The sequence below is a fragment of the Portunus trituberculatus genome, chromosome 32 (genome assembly GCF_017591435.1).
Source record: "Portunus trituberculatus isolate SZX2019 chromosome 32, ASM1759143v1, whole genome shotgun sequence".
Classification (NCBI taxonomy): Eukaryota; Metazoa; Arthropoda; class Malacostraca; order Decapoda; family Portunidae; genus Portunus; species Portunus trituberculatus.
Window position 1 is genome coordinate 347,531 of NC_059286.1, and position 20,751 is coordinate 368,281.

The 20,751-nt window shown below is 41.6% G+C and overlaps 1 protein-coding gene across 5 annotated transcripts in view; it reads right to left on the reverse strand.

Moving 5' to 3' along the window:
• Nucleotides 1-204: 204 nt before the first annotated feature.
• LOC123512047 (breast cancer metastasis-suppressor 1-like protein) overlaps nt 205-20,751 on the reverse strand; it is a 139,930-nt gene continuing 119,383 nt past the window's right edge. For all 5 annotated transcript variants that reach the window (XM_045268205.1, XM_045268203.1, XM_045268204.1 and 2 more), the window contains 2 exons: nt 13,901-13,951; nt 205-476 (listed from right to left, as the gene is read on the reverse strand). In XM_045268205.1, the coding sequence (XP_045124140.1) occupies nt 13,902-13,951 (50 nt within the window). In that variant the 3' untranslated portion in view covers nt 205-476; nt 13,901. The remainder of the gene's footprint in view (nt 477-13,900; nt 13,952-20,751) is intronic.

Sequence of the window (20,751 nt, forward strand, 5' to 3'; positions counted from 1 at the left end):
AATCTAAACAACCACATCATGTGTGTTTCTTGGGAGAAAATTTGATAAATTAAACTAATAAGTAATTTATCTTTAAAATCACTATTAAGAGAATGAAAATGTGTTAAACTCAAATATACAGCTTGAAAATCCTCTTCTTGAGACTAAATCTTGGAAGGAGCATTTGGAGGGAATGGGTGTCAAATTTAAAGAAAGAAAACCTTGTTTGATGTTGACTCTTGTTCAGAGAGCAGCCAATAAGTTATTTATTGTTCATACATGAAATCTCAGATAAAAAAAAAAAAGCATTGATAAAAATATTATCCTCTTTTGTAGCTGTGTGATGGACTTATCACAACAGTGTGTAAGGGGTTTCCTCTTGGACCTGCTTCACAAGCAGTCTGTACTGTTCAGGCTACAGCATCACAAATTCAGGTGAACATTTTGGAACAGGTGATATCCATCAGGTGAACATTTTGGAACAGGTGATATCCAATCTGAAAACAGATCAAAGATAGATCAATCCACAGAAAGAAACAAATAAAATTGTTTATGTAACTGCAGATTATGATGAAATGACAAAAGGATAGGTTACTATCTACAGTACTCCAAGTTTCACAGTATAAGTTTCACACTGAGCACTATATACTTATCATCCCAACTTTTGTACATTATTCTTCCCTACCTGACATGGGTATGATTATGATTAAAAAGCAAAAACCCCAGTTCTTACTTTAAATCTTACAATTTTGAATACTCTGGTCTCATTTCTCATTTCTTATAATTTACTGATTAAAGATTTGAGGAGTAATATACACAGTGGAACTTTGACTTATGAGCACCTTACTATAGAAAATTTCAGATGCAAGCTATCAATTGGTTAATTTTTCCCTTAAACTTACAAGCCAAATTCCAGATTGCAAGCTAGCTCCAGGTATGCTACTGCTAGTTAGCAAAGCAAACACCACATCCATCCAAGCCATCCAGCATCCCACATCTAAAGATTTATCTTTTTTTTTTTTGTGCTACAGAAGCATTTCTCATAGTGCACAAGTGCTTTTCATTTTATGCAGTTATTTAGCTAAATTTCTTTTCTTTAACCATGGGTCCTAAGCCTACCTACTCCGCCCTCCACCTCTACCACAATAACCTTTTCTTATCTAAAAACATAAAAGGGGTTGGAATGGAATTAAGGCATTTCAATTAATTTCAATGGGGAAATTTATTTGAAATGTGAGCAGATGTAAGTAAATCGAGTTCTAAGCTCTGTCACAGAATTGATTAAGCTCATAAGTCGAAGTACCAATGCATTTTTACGTGGCAATTTTTTGGACCACTGTGTATAGCCAACTTCCCAACAGTTTCAACAAGGTGAAACGTTATAACAAAAATCTTTACCCCACTACAATATTGGAGCTTTTCATTTAATTTTATTGCTTTGATATTACATGCACATTGACAGTCAATGAAAAAACAAAATAATCCCTAAATATGTCTCAATTTCTTCAGAAGTATTGGGTTTATATATAATGATTTTAAGCCCAAAAGATGTATTTAAATAGTTGTATTTACCTAATTGTAGTTTTACAGGTCTACACTAATCCAATTTTTTTTTTTTTAAACTATGCACACTTGTTGCTGACACAACTTCTTCACTCAAACTGTTCCAAGTCTCAACACATCTTTGCAGGAAACTATATCTTTTAATATCTCTCAGACATCTTCCTTTCCTCAGCTTTTTATTATGCGATCTTGTGCTTCGAATGTCACATTCTTTTCTCAGGATCAGATTCTCATTATCCACTTGGTCCATTCCATTGATCAATTTATAAACTTGTATCAGATCCCCTCTCTCCCTTCTCTGTTCCAGGGTTGGTAGATCCATAGCCTTTAGTTTCTCCTCATATGTCATCCCTTCAAATTCTGGAACCATTCTTGTAGCCATTTTATATAGTCTCTCCAGCTTCCTTATGTGTTTCTTTTTCACCACAACAGGTCCCAGGGAGAAAATCCCATCCTGGACTCTGTGGACTGCCTTCAGGTAGTGAGTGGCAAAAAAGGACTGTGTTCACCACATGAGTAGCCCATAAAAACAGACTGTGTTCACCACATGAGTAGCCCATATCAACTGCAGAAGGGAAATGAGAGATGGCTGTTTTACAGAGAGGGTGAGTGAGGTCCCAGACCAAGATGAAAAGGTGCCTAGGTCTAGATGTGGACCATATCATGTGAAGGTACCAATGCAGGGCACAAACAGGACAGAGGAGCTGTTTTTTGTCATTGGAGCAGACAGCCTCCAAAAGATTTGTCAGGACGAACTCCTGGGGAAATGGATTAGATGGAGCCTCTGTCTTGGCCACAAAATCAGGAACATAAGATAGCACCATGTCATGACCCTAAACTGCAACCTGAGCAAAGAGAGCCTGAATTTCCCCAACTCTCTTGGCTGTTACCAGAGCCAGGAGAAAGAGAGTCTGATCTAACAGCTCAAAGGGAGCGCCAACAAGGTGCCGTAAGACCACATCCACATTCCATGGGGGCACTGTGGGCATTACCCTGCATACCCTCTGCCCAAAGGCATGACTGACCTCCTGTAAGACAGGTTGAGAAGATAGGTTAAAACCTTTCAGGTGGAAGATGCTGTTAAGCATAACCTTGTACCCTTTCATCACCAATGGTGAAAGATGACAGTCCTGGTGCAAGTGGAGAAGGAAATCAGCAAATTTTTTACTGGAGCAGTGTGTTCCTCCTGTTGACACTACCGATGGTAATGGTTCCACTTATATTGGTAGTTCACAATGGTTGAATGCCATCGAGATCCCGCCAGGAATTTTGCAACTCTTCAGGAATAGCCTTAATAACGGAAGTTGTTGGACAGTTTCCACGCAGTCAGCCAAAGCATGTGGAGACCAGTGTGGAAGTGATGGAAATGGGGCTGCCACAGAAGGTCTGTCCGTCTCAGGAGGAGGCGGGGGGAGTGTCAACGGTTGCCTTTAGCAGATTTGGGAACCATTCCTTGCGTGGCCAAAACGGTGCAATGAGGATGATGGATGTCCTCTGTGACAACCGAAACTTGGACAGAAGTTGCTTGATCGCCAGAAACAGTGGAAAGACGTATAGATCCACGTGGTCCCAAGGGAAGAGAAAAGCATCTGTGGCGATGGCCATGGGGTCTGGGAATGGAGAGACAAATGCAAAGAGCCTGAAGTTCTGGCTGGTGGCAAAGAGATCCATGAGAAGCATCCCCCAAAGTCACCACAGGGATTGACATACATCATGGTGAAGAGTCCACTCCATGGAAATGACTTGCGACTCCCAGCTGAGAGAATCTGCCACCACGTTGCGAGACCCACTGATGAATTGAGCCCTGAGAACAATAGCGCAACGTCCGCTGCGCCTCGTCATTGAGTATCGAAGAGTGAGTGCCCCTGTGGTGAGAGAGATACGCCAGAGCCGTGATATTGTCTGCAAACACTCCCATCATCTTGCCCTAGAGGATATGTTGGAAGTGTAGTAGAGTGAGCCAAACTGCTTGGAGTTCCAGAACACTGATGTGAAGAGCTGCTTCGTCTTCAGACCACAGTCTGCCCATGGTGTAATGAAGGAGGGAGCAGCCTAAACCATGTGTGGAGGCATCTGTGTACAGCAGAAAATACGGCACTAGGTTTTGGAGGTCCCTGCCAGCGAAAAGATTGGATTCCATTGTCCACCACTGTAGGTCCACAAGATTGTCAGGAGTCCAGTTGATCCGGATTGAATTGTCTTACGATGAGCTGGACTATTGAGAGCGAAGGTGAAATTGTACACTCCACATATACAACTGAGCCCCTGGAACCAGATGAGTGTGGGAAGACATGTGACCCAGCAGTGTTAACCACACTTTGGGGGTCAGGAGTCGTGAATCCCTGAAAGCGTGTCCATCCAGGTTTGTGTTGGGGAAGCCTTCAAAAGAGGAGTTCAAATGTTGACTCCCAAGAAGACAATTTCCTGAGCTGAGCTGGCCATAGGCAAGATTTGTTGTAACTGACGCGGATCCTTAGGCGGGCACAAAGCTGAAGCAGGACTTGGGTCAAGCTGAGAGCCTCTTAGTAAGACAAAGCCAGGAGAAGCCAGTTGTCCAGATACTGTAGGATGCAGATGCCCCGCCTGTGTAACTCCGCAGAAACAAGTGCCATAATCCTGATGACTACCTGGGGAGCCGTAGATAGGCCAAAGCACAGTACTCGGAACTGGAGTGTACGTCCACCCCAACCAAAACAAAGGAACTGTCTGCTCCGTAGATGGACAGGAACTTGCAGGTAAACGTCCTTCAAGTTAACGGACACCATCCAATTGTGTCGGCGGACAGCAGCCAGAACTGTTTGGACAGTTTCCATTTTGAATTTCATTGTGGTAATATGTTGATTGAGGAAGGAGAGGTCAATGATCGGACGAAATCCTCCCATCACCTTGGGAACCACGAACAGCCGACTGTAGAACCCAGAACATTGTGCCCTTGTTGAGAAGAGTTGTTACTTCCTCTATCAGAGCTCTGCCTCACTTAGAGTCTGCCGAGTAGGAGCCCAAGTGCGGAGGCACCCAAGACACTGGAGGAAAGGAAAGGAGAGGGGGATCTTGTACCCTTCACAAGAACCCATAGAACCCACTCTTCTACCTCTATGTCCTCCCAGGCGGGCAGATGTCGGGCAAGGCAGCCTCCAATTGAAGAAGTTGGAGAAGGGGAGACTGTCTTCAAGAGGAACATCCAGAATCATGGGAAGTGCGAGTATGGAAACACGGTTTGGAAAACCGTTGTTGGGTTGGACCAGGACGAGGGCAGAGGTGAAAAGGCGTGGATGTTTCTCCACAAGCGGTGTTCCTGGTCTTGGCTTCGCTTTCATGAGAGCCTTGGCTGCCACCTCAGTGAGCGAAATCAAAGCCGCCTGCTGCGCTTGACCAATGGCCTTCTCCACTCTACCCGAGTCGAACAGCAAGTCCAAGTCCACGTCTGAATGGCGTAGCTGGGCCTTAGAAGACGAATTGAACTGGTGTAGAAGATGTGAAAGATAGGACTCCCTTCTCACCACCCTTGTGTTGGCAAGAGCAAAGGCCATGATCCTGGCTTAGTCCACCATAGCACATTGAATGCTGTCTGTATGTTGGTGTAGCATGGGCCCATGAGCAGATGGTCCCTCACCTGATGACATGAGGGAAAAGAAAGTACCCATTAACCAAAACAGGAAGTTCTGTGTGCCCCAAGAGGTAACAAGAGCCTCCTCAAGGCACATCATCTCCCCTTGAGAAAGTGAGATCCGCAGGTCAACACGCACAGTCAGGTGTTGAACCAAATCAGAGTTCACCTTTGCAGGAAGGCTTCTACCTTCATCAATGCTAGTCCTATAACTTCTGTAGTATCGCCTGGCAAGATACTTGGCAAACAAAGGCTTAGATGACTCATTGGCAAACACCAACGCCTCCGAGGCTTGAGACATCATGAAATCTATGGGATGTACATGTCTTAAGCGAGGAGTGGTGGCAGGAACCTCATTCCTCTGCATGCCCGGGAGAAGAGGGACAGTCCTGTACCATTGAACCACGGACTTCTGGAAACTTCTCACAGATGAAGTCCATCATGGCTGTGAAGGAAGGGGAAGACTCCGGAAGACAGTCTTCTGAACCCGAGGAATTGTCCTCCTTTTCCCCACAGACCGATTCCCAATACCCACCCAGAGATGTGGAGGGCCAAGAGGTGGAAGGAACACAGGGAGGAGAGTGAGAGCCTCATACCGAACTGTACCGTGGCGGTGCAAAGGTTACCATGGAGAAGATTGTTGTAAAGCCTATCGGTGGTGACAATGCGCAGCCGAGGGAGAGGCCATCTGCCGATCCTCCCCCTTTGGGTACCATGGACAGGGGAGAGGGTTGACATGGTGCTGTCTCTCGCATCCCACCTCCCTTGGACTGAGTGGCTGGATGCGCTTGACGTTCTGTATCACCACAAGCAGTCTGACCCTCACCCAAGAGTCTGAGATGGGCTAGCAGGCCAAGAACCTCACTTATAGCCACATCTGTGTCCCGGGCCGAAGGAAGCGACAGAGAGGCAGGCCTCATGTTTCCCCCCACCTCGGCCCAGGACTGTTTCGTGAACAACGGGGTGTCTGCTATTGCAGCATGCTTATCAGAACGAATACTTGATGGCTTGTGTTCCAGGCTACCTCCACATGCCCCCACAGCTAGGAGAGCCTCTTGCACTCTGCTAAGCACCACAGGCTTTGGAGAGGTTGGTCTAGAGATAGCCAGACACTCTGCCTAAGACAATGAACTTGCTCGAAGCTTAGGAAGATTATCAAGACATGAATTTATCTGAGAAGCAATCATATCAGAGCACAAACTGCACTGGAGAGCCATAGGCAAATGTGGCACCAAGCTGACCCTCCAATGACAGAACCTGGCCTACTTGGGAGGCCGAATCCTGAGGGGTGATGGAACCCACTGAAGAAAGCAAGTCCACCTGTACTGCCCCGTGGGGCATGTCACCAACCCCAAACCTGCTTCCTGAAGCACCAACACTACCCTGACGTTTAGCATGGGCATATCCAGTACAGCGCTGCTACGACTTGGCCTGATAAATCGTGGCTGAATCCACCACCATGACATCCCAGCCTGCACATTCCTCACACCTTGAAGAAACAGTACAGGAACCATGACACATAATACATATGGTATGAGGATCATGGGAGACATTAGGAAGAGCCCTGCTGCATTCCTGACACGCACACATCCTTTTGGAGGTACCAGAAGCGAAGGCAGACTGCGCAGGGGCAGTGGAGTCCCTGGGACACTGGAACCGTCTGCTCCAGACCGCAGGCTGCCAGTGATAAACATAACACCGTCTGTTGGGAGGCTTGCGCCTTCCCCCAGCATGTCACTTTCAGCAGGGGAACACATCTTGATGGAAGGAAAAAAACCACCAGCGGAAGCAAACACAAGGAGAGCAGTGCGTGTAGCTGTGATGCGAGTCAGTAGAGAAGTGGGATGTGAAGATGGCTACCACAGGGAGGAATAGGAAACAGCACATGGACTTGCACACAGGGGAGGAGAGGGTTGATTTTTTAGTCACTGACAGACACAAGGAGACAATGAGTTCATTGCCTATAGAAGAAACATATCTTATGTGAAATAACTAATTTTTCCAGTCCATTCATTGCTCTGTACACTGATATTAGATCTCTTTCCCTTCAATGTTCTAAGGTTGTAATACCTAGTATTCACAGCCTTTCTTCATATGACCATTCACTTAAACTTGGGGGAAGCTTTGTTGCTGCCCTCTGCATTCCCTCGATTCCTTATGTTTCGTTTTGTTCGGTGACCATACTACAGTTGCATAATCTAATTTTGGGCGTACAGTAATCGCCCACATATCCAGATCACCACTATCTGGTATATGCTATTATCCGGAGCTGCCCTCAAGCATATTCAAACCTGCAGCGCGCGCTTTCTGTGCATGGTGACATGTGTCATCAGATTATACATTTAATGTGCTTTCATGCATTGTTTTCTTACCCATTTGGGTTATGTACATGTTTTCCTCAATTTATAAGTGGTCAGAAGAGGAAATTCCGCATATCCAGCAGGGGCTTGGCTGCTATAATCCAAATACGCGGGAAATTACTGTATTACAGTCATTAACAGTTTTTTTTTATTATATTTTCATCAATGTAAGTGAATGCCACCTTTATTTTTCTCAGAAGTTCATTGGCATTTCCTGTAATTCTATTCATGTGCTTTTCTGGTAACAAGTTATTCATAATGATTACTCCTAGGTGTTTTTCTTCAGACTTCTTAATTTCTTCATTCTCCAATGAGTAAACTCCCTTTGGCTCTCTTTTACTCATTCCAAATTCTAACAACCTTCAATTTTTTGTATTAAATTCCATTTCCCATGTGAGTGACCATTCCTCTGTTCTATCCAAGTTTTGTTGTATCACCTCACAATCTTCTTTTCTATTAACCCTCCTCATTAATTTAACATCATCTGCAAACAGACTGATGTAACTGTCTATATTTTATGGTATATCATTCAAATATACCACAAACATTAATGGTGTTAATACCAACCCCTGCAGAACTCCACTTAAGACTCTCTTCCATTTTTTTATCTCTCATAATTATTCTCATTTCTCTGTCTTTTAGAAAGTCAGCCATCCATTTCATAAGTTCTCCATTTAGTCCTCCATTTTGTTCAAGTTTCCACAATAACCTTTTGTGCAGGACCTTGTCAAATGCCTTCTTTAGATCTAAGTAGATGCAGTTAAGGAACTTATAATGATGTTGTGGACTTTATCTGTTAACTGGTGACTGCATTTCTTTACAATCTAGTTTGACACTCCATCAGAACCTGAAGCTTTTCTTACATCTTGTTCTTCCATTATTCTCCTTACTTCTTCTAATGACATTTGTATTTCACAAACACCATCAGTTAATTAGGCTAGGGTTTGACATTGAAAGTCACTTTCTCTGGTGAAGACTAACTGTTCATCACTCCTGCCATATCTTCTGCATCTTCATACATTTCATAATTGTATATTAGTTTGCTTACTTCTCCTTTGTTTTTCAGCTTGCCATTTACATATCTGTAAAACAGTTTTGGCTGGTCCTTACATTTATCCATTATATCCTTCTCGTAGTTTTTCTGTTCCATTCTCCGAATCTTAATGTATTAATTTCTTTTTGTCTTCTATTTCTTCTCCATCTATTCCAGGCTTTTCCTCTTTCCATCCTTGCTAACTCACACCTATGGCACACCACTAGTAACTCTGCTCCAACTTAAGGGGATGTCTCTTATCATTGTCCTCATTTCCCTTTCTATTAAATAGTCTGTCATCCAGTTTAAAATACTTCCCTGTATTTTTCCAATGTGTTCCATTTTTCATAGGAGTCTTCTATGTGATACTCTGTCAAAAGCCTTTTTAATAGCTAAATACACCATGTAAATCCACCCATCTCTCCCTTGTACCTCATCTATTACTCTTGTATAATACCTTTGTTTTTGTTTTTTTATGCAAGAAGGGAAGCCAGCCAAGGACAACAAAAAAAAAAAAAAAAAAAAGAAGGCCCACTTCATTGTCCGTTCCTTTAAAGAATAGAGATATCCAAAAGTCTGGAATAAATGTCTTGAAACCTTCCTACTTAAAAGGAGTCAAGTTATAGGAATATGGAAATACAGAAGTAGGCAGGGAGTTCCATAGTTTAGCAGAGAAAGGTATGAATGATTGAGAGTACTGGTTAACTCTTGCATTAGAGTTGGCCAAAATAGGGATGATAGGAAGAAAAAGCCTTGTGCAGCAAGACCACAAGAAGAGGGGAGGCACATAGTTAGCAAGATCAGAAGAGGAGTTGGCATGAAAATTGCAGTAAAAGATAGCAAGAGCTGCAATATTCTGGTGGTGAAAGAGACACTGAAGACAGTCAGTTGGAGAAAGGGAGTTGATGGAAATTTGTTATACATGATCTTTTTCTAAAAACCAAATTGTGAGTAATTCATTATTTAATTTTTCTGCAGATATTCTAACCATTTCTCTTAACATAACATAACATAAATAATAGGATAACAAAGGGCCACCAGGGCCCATCTAGGTTATCCTGTATCAGTCGCACAGCGACCTCGTCATCAGTACTTAAAGATACACTTACAAGTACACAATACATTATATACTAATTCTAAATATTTGGCCCATTAACAGGGCTAAGTCCTGCAGCGAAATCCTCTACAATTTGTGGTCCCCATACATGGGGATCATGTCTTATTTAACTATAGTAAATTTCTTATAAAAACTATCATGCAGTGCTATACATAATTATAAATCTAATAAATTTAAGTGCTTATCTAATCTGTTTTTAAACATTGTCAAACTAGTGCTATTTACAACCGTCTCTGGCAATGCATTCCAGAAGTCTACCACTCTATGACTAAAGAAATATTTTCTTATATCTAACCTGCAGCCTTGCTTTCTAATCTTCCTGCCATGATTTCTAGTCCTATTTCCTCCTCTAAGGTAAAGAAAGATCTCACATCTATGTAGTTTGTATCTGAGAACATTTTAAATAACTCTATCATATCCCCTCTTATACATCTCCTCTCAAATGAAAACATGTTTAATTCCTTTAATCTATCTCTATACTCCAGGCGCTTTAATGCTGGTATCATCCTAGTTGCTCTTCTCTGAACTGCTTCTAACATGTTGATATCCTGCCTATAGTGGGGTGACCAGGCCTGTATGCAATACTCTAAATGGGGCCTAACATAGGAATTATATAAGCTACGCACCACTTCCTTACTTTTATAACTAACATTTCTATTTATAAAACCCAGGATCCTATTTGCCCTATTTCTTGCTTCTAAACATTGCTTTGAAAATTTTGCTCTTAAATTACAGTTTCACAGATCTTTCCCACAACACTAGTCAGTGACACTGGTCTATAATTTAGGAACTCAGTCTTTTTTCTCCTTTGTATATTGGGACTATATTTTGCTCTTTTCCATCCCATTAGTCCTTTTTTTTCCATTACAGAGCTGTTGATCACATACCAAATTGGTTCCACTAATTGTTTTCTACTTTCTTGCAATGTCCATCCTGATACTCCATCTGGCCACATTGCCTTTCTTATACCCACCTTTTCTAGTAATTTGCTAATTTTCTGTTTATCCATCACAATGTTACTTAATCCTTCCTGCATCGCTTGGTTGTTTGGTTCTATGAAATCTCCCTTTTCATTAAATACTACTAATTTAAAGCTCTCATTCGTAAGTTCACTCATTTCTTCTGTTGTTTCATATATCCTATTTCCCTTAATTAACTTCGTGATTCTCTCTCTGCCATCTTTCCATTTATATACTTATGAAAAAAGATTTGGTTCCTTTTCACATCTTTTCACTACATCCCTTTCAAAATTTCTCTTCGTATCTTCTTATTCTAACGTATTCGTTTCGTGCCTCTTCATACTTCTTCCTATTTTCTTAATTTCACTGCTTGCTTAATTTTTTCCCAGTTGCATCCTTACACTTCCTAGCTTTTGTACATGTAGCATTATACCACATGTGTTTGCTCTCTTCTACTCTATATTCGTGAATGTATCTCTTTGCCCCCTCTTTGTACTTTTCAAGGAATATTTCATACTTCTCTTAGACTGTCTCGTCTTGCATCGTTTCCTTCTAACCAATACTACTAAAGTAATTTTTTAATCCTTCAAAATCTGTATTGGTGTGATTCAATCTTTTTTATCTGTGTCCCTCATTACATTTCAAAATTTCCTGATCCTCTAATTCACTTCTAGCACCAGACTTTTTCCATTTGAGGTTTTTTGTTGTAAATATCAAATCTAGCATAGATAGTTCTTATTCCTCTCTATACCTTGCATTGTCGTTCACCCATTGGTCCAGTGTATTTAACATTGCCATTTATAACCTCTTTTTCCCCCATCATCCAGCGTGACTGTTTACATCCATTTCTTCCTAATTTACATGTTTGCAGTTTAAATCCCCAACAAGTAGCACTCTTCTGTCCTTTCTTAACATAATGTCCAAGCAATTTAGCACTTCATTTCGCATTCCTCTGAGTACCTCAAGCCTCCATGTATTAGTCTCCTCCTTTCCCTCCCACTGGTCCTAATTCTTATGCTTTAAACCTCTGCCAGTCCATCTCTGTACTGTACCTCTTCCATGTATATATCCTCTCGAGCCATTATCAATACTCCTGCTTTTACCCTTTTGTCTCTCCTCCAAACATTATATCTCTGCTTTTTAAAATTTACTTGGACGTCTTTGCTTAACTTTCTGTTATGCATACCACGTCTGGACCCTTTCTCCAATATATAATCTCTCACTTCCAACCTTCCTGATATAAACCCATCTATGTTTGTTTAGATGACTTTAATGTTTTCTTCCCCTTCCCAAATATACCATTTTCTCAGCCTCATGTCTAGGACTCTCCAGTAGAATTTCTTCTCGTTTTCTCTCCTTCTCTCATTTTTTCTTAGCTTCACTTCTCAGTTAACTATCTTTTTCCCTTTCATATAGCAGATATGACAGTGGTTACCAACTTGTGGTACACATACCACTAATGGTATGTGAAAGCCTTCCAGGTGGTATGTGAGCACTTTCAGGACCATATTTTTAGTTAAATTCAATCAATTGATTTCTCAGAAAAACTATTACTGGCCTACACAAGATAATCTGGCATAAATCAGCTGGTGCAGAAAAAACAGATGCATTCCTTGTATCAAATAAATGAGTGGTGTTCCTTGTTTTTAGTTCATTTGTGTGTTCTACTTGTGAATATATTGATATATGCTGTAATTGAGTTTTATGGAACCAGGTGGTATGTGCGGACTGTAAGAGACCTCCAAGTGATACTTGCTCAGGAAAACTCTGTGAACCACTGAGATATGAAACCACACAAACAATGCAATGGTGTTGTATCACAAATGTGAAAACAAATATACGCATATACAGGCAACCCCCGTTTAACGAAGGGGTTACGTTCCTAAAAAACACTTCGTTAAGCGAAACTTCGTTAAGCGAACTGATTATAACAAGTTTAACCCCTGATTTGAACTTCCATTGAGAGTAAGCAAAGTGAGAGTGCATCATAGTACAGTAAAAGGTTTAATGAAAGTAAAAATTATGAAGTTAAACATTTAGGTAGTTTAATTTAAGTCATTATAATGTACACTAATGTATGTATGTCCGTAACTTTATAATGTTGATAATCTTAACTTTATGAAGGGAGGGAGAGTGAAGCGGGAAATACACTAACCGGCAACCTGTGGAATGTAAACAAAGTGCACATCATGGTACTGCATACAAAACTTATGTACCACATTTCCACAAGGCTTTCCATTTTATCCATTGTAGAGTCACGAGTTCTGGTGGTTCTTTTAGCTTGCAAGGAAGATGAGGTCTCACTAGCCTTCTTAATAGAGTCTCTTGACTTGAAAATAGTAGACAGTAGATGGAGTCAAGCCATGGTGGGAAGCAATGTTATTAGTTTTCTGGCCTTTCTCTTGTCTGTGAATAATACCCAGCTTCACTTCGAGAGTAAGACACTTCCTGGTCTTCTTAGGAACGTTAGGCTTCATTGCAGGGTGTTTTGGTGGTAAGTTGAACTAAGGAAGATGAGCTGCTGGTGACGCTGTTATGTTTTGACTGGGCAGTGAGTGGTGTGTGTGATCTTGATCTTGATCTTGATGCTACAGGTGACAGAATTTCTTCTGAGTCAGGCCTTTGTATCGGCAGAGCCTGTGTTGTCCATGAGAGGCTTGATCTTGATCTTGATCTTGATTCTACAGGTGTCCCAGGATTTCTCCTGAGGCAGGCCTTAGTACCAGCAGCTCCTGATGTATTCAAAAGCCTCTCAGCTTGCATGATACAGTGGGGCTTTCAAATTTGGAAAAAAATTACCTGGATAAAACTTCGTTAAAGCGAGTTTGGTGTTCGTTAAACGAGCAGATGGCAGTAAAATGAAACCTTCGTTATAGCGAAATTTCGTTGTGAACCTTCGTTAAACGGGGGTTGCCTGTATATATATATATATATATATATATATATATATATATATATATATATATATATATATATATATATATACACAAATTTAGATGTGATGGCAATGCATAGCCACAATACTGCATCACTATCATTCCATGGTACTGCACCACTACAGTATTGCTTTAAGCTGGGTATGAGGACAAAACACACACATCCAGTTCTTGACCATGCTGCCAGAATAGATTAGCCTTTTCCAGTGTTTTTAGTTTATCATGCTGCCAGAATAAATTAGTCTTTTTCCAGTGTTTTTAATACCCCAAGTTAAGAAGGAAGAAAGCAACCATGATAATCAAGGCTACTGTAAATAACATCAAAATACAAATAAGACCAACTCACCTCACAGCGATAAACCTTCAGCATAGTGACGAGGAGATGTGATTTTCCCAACTGAAAAGAAAGAATGCATGAATTACAATAATAATCTCACTAATCAAACAATATTATACAAGCTTTGTAATTTCATAAACCTAATGATACAGGTACCTGACAGTCTGGCCATTACAGCCAAATGCAAGATCTTAAATATTTGAAGTACGTACAGTAATCGCCTGCACATCCGAATTGCCACTATCTGGAATTCGCTCCTATCCGGAACTGACCCCAAGCGTATTCAAACCTACTGCGCAAGCGATCCCTTGATCCCGCTAGGCAGCAGCACTTACTCCCATGCCCTCCCGCTCTTACTTGCCGACATCTCGAGTAATGGCAGCGCTATTCGGCGAGTTTGTAGCATTCTTTGTCATTCCAGCATGGCAGGAGTGTACGTACGTCCCACCACAACTTAAGCCAGCGTCCCATTAGCACTTTTTCCAACATCTTCAAAAATTTCCGTCGTTTTTAACTGTTCTGTCAACTATATCCGTCATCTTGAGTCAGAAAAAACGCACCACTTTCCTCTATCATCAAATTTTAGTCAAATTAAGATCTATGACTTCTAATCAACATTTTTATATAAAATTAATTTTCTTGTTAATTGGAATGAAGCTATAATCTCAAATTAATAGAATCTTGATAAGTTGATGTAAATATATTTGTGTGAACATAAATATATATATATATATATATATATATATATATATATATATATATATATATATATATATATATATATATATATACAGTAAGGTCCCGGGTTACGTCGGTCTCAAGTTACGTCAAACTCGTAGTTACGTCAGTCCACTATAAAGCAATTTAAGATTGAAAAAATCGAAAATTTATAAATCGTAAAGCGCAGGATTTATTGTTATTGTTATTGTTATTGTTCCACCACACCGTTGCCCCTGGCAAGAGTGTTATCCTACTTCTGCGTTTACTGACTCAATGGCAGAATGAGTGAGCGAATGAGGCAGCAGCTGTGTGTGAGGGAGGGAAGAAGAAAATGGGAAGCCCATTACCATGACAACGGGGAGGTTGATGACCTTGAGGGCTCGCGCACCCACCATCACAACAATAACAACTCTGGAGCCTTCGCCTCTGCCACACGACACTCGCAGCTCACTTGCACCATCTGCGCCTATCTGCTGATCCCTATTGCCCTTTCCTATTGCATTTCCTGCTCCGCTGCCTATGCTTCTACTCCCACCCCACTGCACTACGCTCCCAGCTGTCCGCCCTGGGCATCACAACATTCAACCTCCCCACCCTCCTGGCGCCCTCAGGCGTCCACCCCTCTCGGCAACCTACAGTCCTTTGCGTTCGTGGCCCTAATCAACAACAGGAGGAGGTAGTAGACACCTACCGAAACAATAACTTACTCCCAGTGAGATCTAATAGCACTAGTTCAGGAGGTGCTGTGAACCTTCCATTAAAGCTAGTTGTGATCTCGTTGAATGTTTCCCTTTGTGTCTCACAACTCACGGGGGTAGTCACAGCCTACCCTCTAAAGACAGCTCTCCTTCTTCACACAAAACTACATACACTTACCACACATACACCCTTCACTCCAAACCAAAGTTTAAAAGAAAAATGGGACCTGAAATAAACAACGCCTCGGAGTCCCCCTCTGGGGAGGGGACCATAAATGTCCCCAGGTCGGACACCTCTCCTGTTGAAGACCACAAATACCTTGACACCTCCCTCAACTTTTTCTACATTAACTTCTGCAACATTCGCGGTCTTATATCTAATTTTCAATCTGTGGAACACCACCTCTCCTCATCTTCTTTTCCTCACCGAAACACAGCTATCTGAGGCAACTGACAGTAGCCCCTTCTCTGTTCCCTCCTACTTTCTCTATTCTCATTTTCATTCCAAAGCTGGATGTTGCGTCTATGTACGCAACGACTTAACTTGCTCTCGTGCCCACGCTCTTGAGTCTTCCGAATTTTCCACCATCTGGCTACGACTTAACAGTCACTCTCAAACTAAATTCATCTGTGCTGTTTATCTCTCCCCTAACTCTTCTGACTATAGTAATTTCTTCGACTACTTAACTTCTAAAGTGGAGCACATTCTGTCCCTCTACCCTTTCGCTGAGATTTCAATTCTTGGAGATTTCAATGTTCACCACCAGCTTTGGCTTTCCTCTCCCTTCACTGACCACCCTGGTGAACTAGCCTTCAACTTTGCTATCCTCCATGACCTAGAGCAACTGGTGCACACCCTACTCGCATTCCTGACCGTCTTGGAGACACACCCAACATTCTTGATCTCTTCCTCACCTCTAACCCTTCTGCTTATGCTGTCACTCTTTCATCTCCGTTGGGCTCCACCGATCACAATCTCATTTCTGTATCTTGTCCTATTTTTCCAATCCCTCCGCAGGATCCCCCAAAGCGAAGGTGCCTCTGGCGTTTTGCCTCTGCCAGTTGGGGGGACCTGAGGAGGTATTATGCTGATTTTCCCTGGAATGATTATTGCTTCCATGTCAGAGACCCATCTCTTTGTGCTGAACGCATAACAGAGGTGTTAGTATCTGGCATGGAGGCATACATTCCTATTTCTTTTTCTCAACCTAAACCTTCTAAACCTTGTTTTAACTCAGCCTGTTCTCGTGCTATATATGATAGAGAGGTTGCCCACAAAAAGTACTTGAGCCTTCCATCTCCTGAATCTCATGCACTTTATATCTCTGCCCAGAATCATGCCAAGTCTGTTCTTCAACTTGCCAAACACTCTTTCATAAATAGGAAATGTCAAAATCTTTCAAACTCAAACTCTCCTTATGACTTCTGGCATCTAGCCAAAAACATCTCAAATAACTTCACTTCTTCATCTTTCCCTCCTTTATTTCATCCTGATGGCACCACTGCCATCTCTTCTGTCTCTAAGGCTGAACTCTTTTCTCAAACTTTTGCTCACAACTCCACCTTGGATGATTCTGGGCTTGTCCCTCCCTCTCCTCCTCCCTCTGACTATTTCATGTCTACACTCAAAATTCTTCGTAATGATGTTTTCCATGCCCTTGCTGGCCTAAACCCTCGGAAGCCTTATGGACCTGATGGAGTCCCTCCTATCGTTCCCAAAAACTGTGCTTCTGTGCTTGCACCTTGCCTGGCCAAACTCTTCCAACTTTGTCTATCGACTTCTACCTTTCCTTCCTGCTGGAAGGAATGATACATCTTTCCACGTTCTTTCAGAGACGTCCAACCCTTCAGGAAATCAACAGATCACGCGGGACGCCACGGAATGCCTGACTTCCGATCTTTCTAAGATTTCCGATTGGGGCAGAGAAAATCTAGTAGTTTTCAATGCCTCAAAAACTCAATTCCTCCATCTATCAACTCGACACAACCTTCCAGACAACTATCCCCTCTTCTTCAATGACACTCAACTGTCTCCCTCTTCCACAATGAATATCCTCGGTCTGTCCTTTGCTCATAATCTTAACTGGAAACTTCACATCTCATCTCTTGCTAAAACAGCTTCTATGAAATTAGGTGTTCTGAGGCGTCTCCGCCAGTTTTTCTCGCCCCTCCAACTGCTTACTCTGTATAAGGGCCTTATCCGTCCCTGTATGGAGTACTCTTCGCATGTTTGGAAGGGTTCCAGTCACACAGCTTTGCTTGATAGGGTGGAATCGAAAGCTCTTCGTCTCATCAACTCCCCTCCTCTGACTAACTGTCTTCAGTCTCTTTCTCACTGTCGAAATGTTGCATCCCTTTCTATATTTTATCGCTATTTTCATGGTAACTGTTCTACTGATCTTGCTAACTGCATGCCTCCCCTCCTCCTGCAGCCACACTGCACAAGGCTTTCTTCTTCCTCTCATCCCTATTCTGTCCAACTCTCTAATGCAAGAGTTAACCAGTACGCTCAATCATTCATCCCTTTCACTGGTAAACTCTGGAACTCCCTCCCTGCATCTGTATTTCTGAATTCCTACAACTTGTCTTCTTTTAAGAGGGAGATATCGAGACAATAGCTCCCCCTAATTCTGGCTGACGGTTTTGGTACTTTTTGAACTCTTTGGAGAGCCAGCACTCAAGTGGGCCTTTTTCTAACTTTCTCTTTTTTGCCCTTGGCTGGCCCTCTTCCCTACGTAAAAAAAGCTTGTTTCATATTCCTACAGTTGTAAATAATATAACAATATAACCTTTAACTTACCTGAATGACCATAAACAATGACTGATTGAAAACTCGATAATATGTTTTGAAATGTACGAAAACTCGAGTTACGTACAAAATCAACTTACGTCATGTTTCAGGAATGTAACTGACGTAAACTGAGCCCTTACTGTATATATATATATATATATATATATATATATATATATATATATATATATATATATATATATATATATATATATATATTCTTGGAAGCAGACAAGGTTGAAAGCTATAGAGCATTCTCCTTTGTTTAACTTTTTGTGTACGGTTTCTATGTGCCGTACTGTTTTTCTGTCATTTTCTTCCAGATGGTGTAGTAGTTGGCTAAAAGTTTGCAACATTTCGGAGATATCTCTCTCCATCTTCAGGCTGTGGTTGTGTGAAGCAGATGCGCGTCTTATATATGTTCCCGGCGGGTCAGGATAGGGGTGTTATGTGCGGTGCTGCGCGGTGATAGGCTGGAGCGGTCAGGCAGCTCTGTGTGTGTGATCTCCACACTGGTTGGCTGCTCATCGTTTCAGAGTGGGGAGGATTTGTAAGTTCTCTGTTTGGATGTTGATGGATGGCTGCATGACGCTGATGTAGTAAGAATAATCTTCGGGGGTCATGTTCTCTCTATGATGACGGTGTTTTCAACAAGGTCCTGGCGAGTGATTTGGTTATGGTTACTTCCGTTGTAGTGTTGTTTTATTGCTCCACTACTAAGATGGCATGTCAGATGTCTTGAAAGTGTGGTTCATGTCATCCCAATGTATGAGCAAGGTCCACATTCCACACATCTATCAACACAGTGTTGATAGATGACATGATCCTCTTGCAAGGGCGTCTTGTAGTCCGAAGGTCTGTTTCAAAGTAGGAGTTGGCTTGTTTTCCTTGATTTGTAGTAGATGGTGAGGCTGATTTTTGTGTTTTCCTTGGTAGGTTTAACATTCTTGTAGATGATGTCCTTCATAACTTTTTCTTCTGTTTGGTAGTCGGTGGACATGTATCCTCGGTAGAATAGTTTTATCTTTTCTTGTTCCTTTGGTGTGTCGTGTATATGTACCATTTGTCTAAATATCTTTTTATTGTTTGAGATACGTGAGTGTTGGAGTATCCGTTATTTACTAGTACTTGGGTAACTCTCTCCAGCACTCACGTATCCCAAACAATAAAAAGATACTTAGACAAATGGTACAACCAACATAACACACCGAAGGAAGAAGAAAAGATAAAACTATTCTACCGAGGATACATGTCCACCGCCTACCAAACAGAAGTGAATTACAAATGAAATAACGTGGTATTTCATTACTAATTCACTATCACTCACTGCCACGGAGTCCAGGTTATTCTCATGACATGAGAGAGAGGACGGCTCATCTCTGGCTGCGGACGGGAAAAAGTGAAAATACCTATGGTGTTACAGGGCCCGGGTACCTCTAAGTTAGTGTCCTGTTGATGTCCTACTGTCGCATAGTGTTGAAAGTGAGGGATATGGATTGTGGTCCCTGAGAGGAGAGTGTGGGCGGTGATTGTTTTGGCCGTAATCAGCTGACGATAACAAACATGGCAGCTACCCCTAGGCATCCCAAAGATTTTGCAGGTTTCTTAACTACTCCAAGAGGACTGGAGAAATTAGATATGGATGCAAGAATCCAGGCACTGGAAAGTAAGTTCCTAAACATTTTGTCCATAGAAGAAAAACTGGATAGAGTTATAGCCGAGAATGATTCGTTCAAAAAGAGATCTATTTGTTAACGATAGCGAATAAAGAGCTATTGAAGGAAAAGTAGAGATGGAGAAAGAAAACCAACAACTAAGGAAAGAATGTGAAGAGATGAAGGCTAAACTCCTAGAAATGGAGATGAAAATATCCGAAGGGGACTTGAGGAAGGAGGAATGCCTTAATCTAATTGATGCTAGGATGAAAGAAGTGAACCATGAACATCAGGAGGTACAAAGGTCCTTTAGGGAGATAGTGAAAAAGCAGGAAGAGGAAAATAAAATGATTATGCAGACTGAAATGGTAAAGGCACTAAAGGAAAATGAGTATGTGGTGAGAGATATTGCTGAAAAGAAAAAATGTGTGATCATAACAGGATTGAGGGAGGAAACTAACAGAAACTGGCAGGATATGAGGAATAAGGAAAATGACAGGATTAAGTCTTTACTGAATAAGATCTCTGCGGAGGAAGAGGACCTATATGTTGAGGTAGAAGAAAGTGTGAGATTGGGAGCTTTTGAGGAAGGCAAGAATAGACCATTAAAATTGAAATTCAAGTCTCAGGTGGCAGCTGAGGCCTTGTTGAGGAGGGCTTGGAAACTTAAGGACTCGGAGGAAACCAAAACAATTTACATAAGAAATATGTCACACGATGAGCGAATGAAAATGAAAGAGCTTGTAACTGAAGTGAAAGAGAGGAACGATGAAAGAACAGAGGAGGAAAAGACCAAGTTTTTTTGGAGGATGAGAAATGGGAGGCTAATGAAGTGATGGATAAAACAGGCGGAATAGACATTACATGGAAGAAAGAGACTAGGAATGGAATACAAGTGACTTACATGAATATAGATGGATTTCTGTCTAAGAGGCTAGAATGTATGGATTACCTAAGAAATAACGAACCGAACATAATGTGTGTAGTGGAAACAAA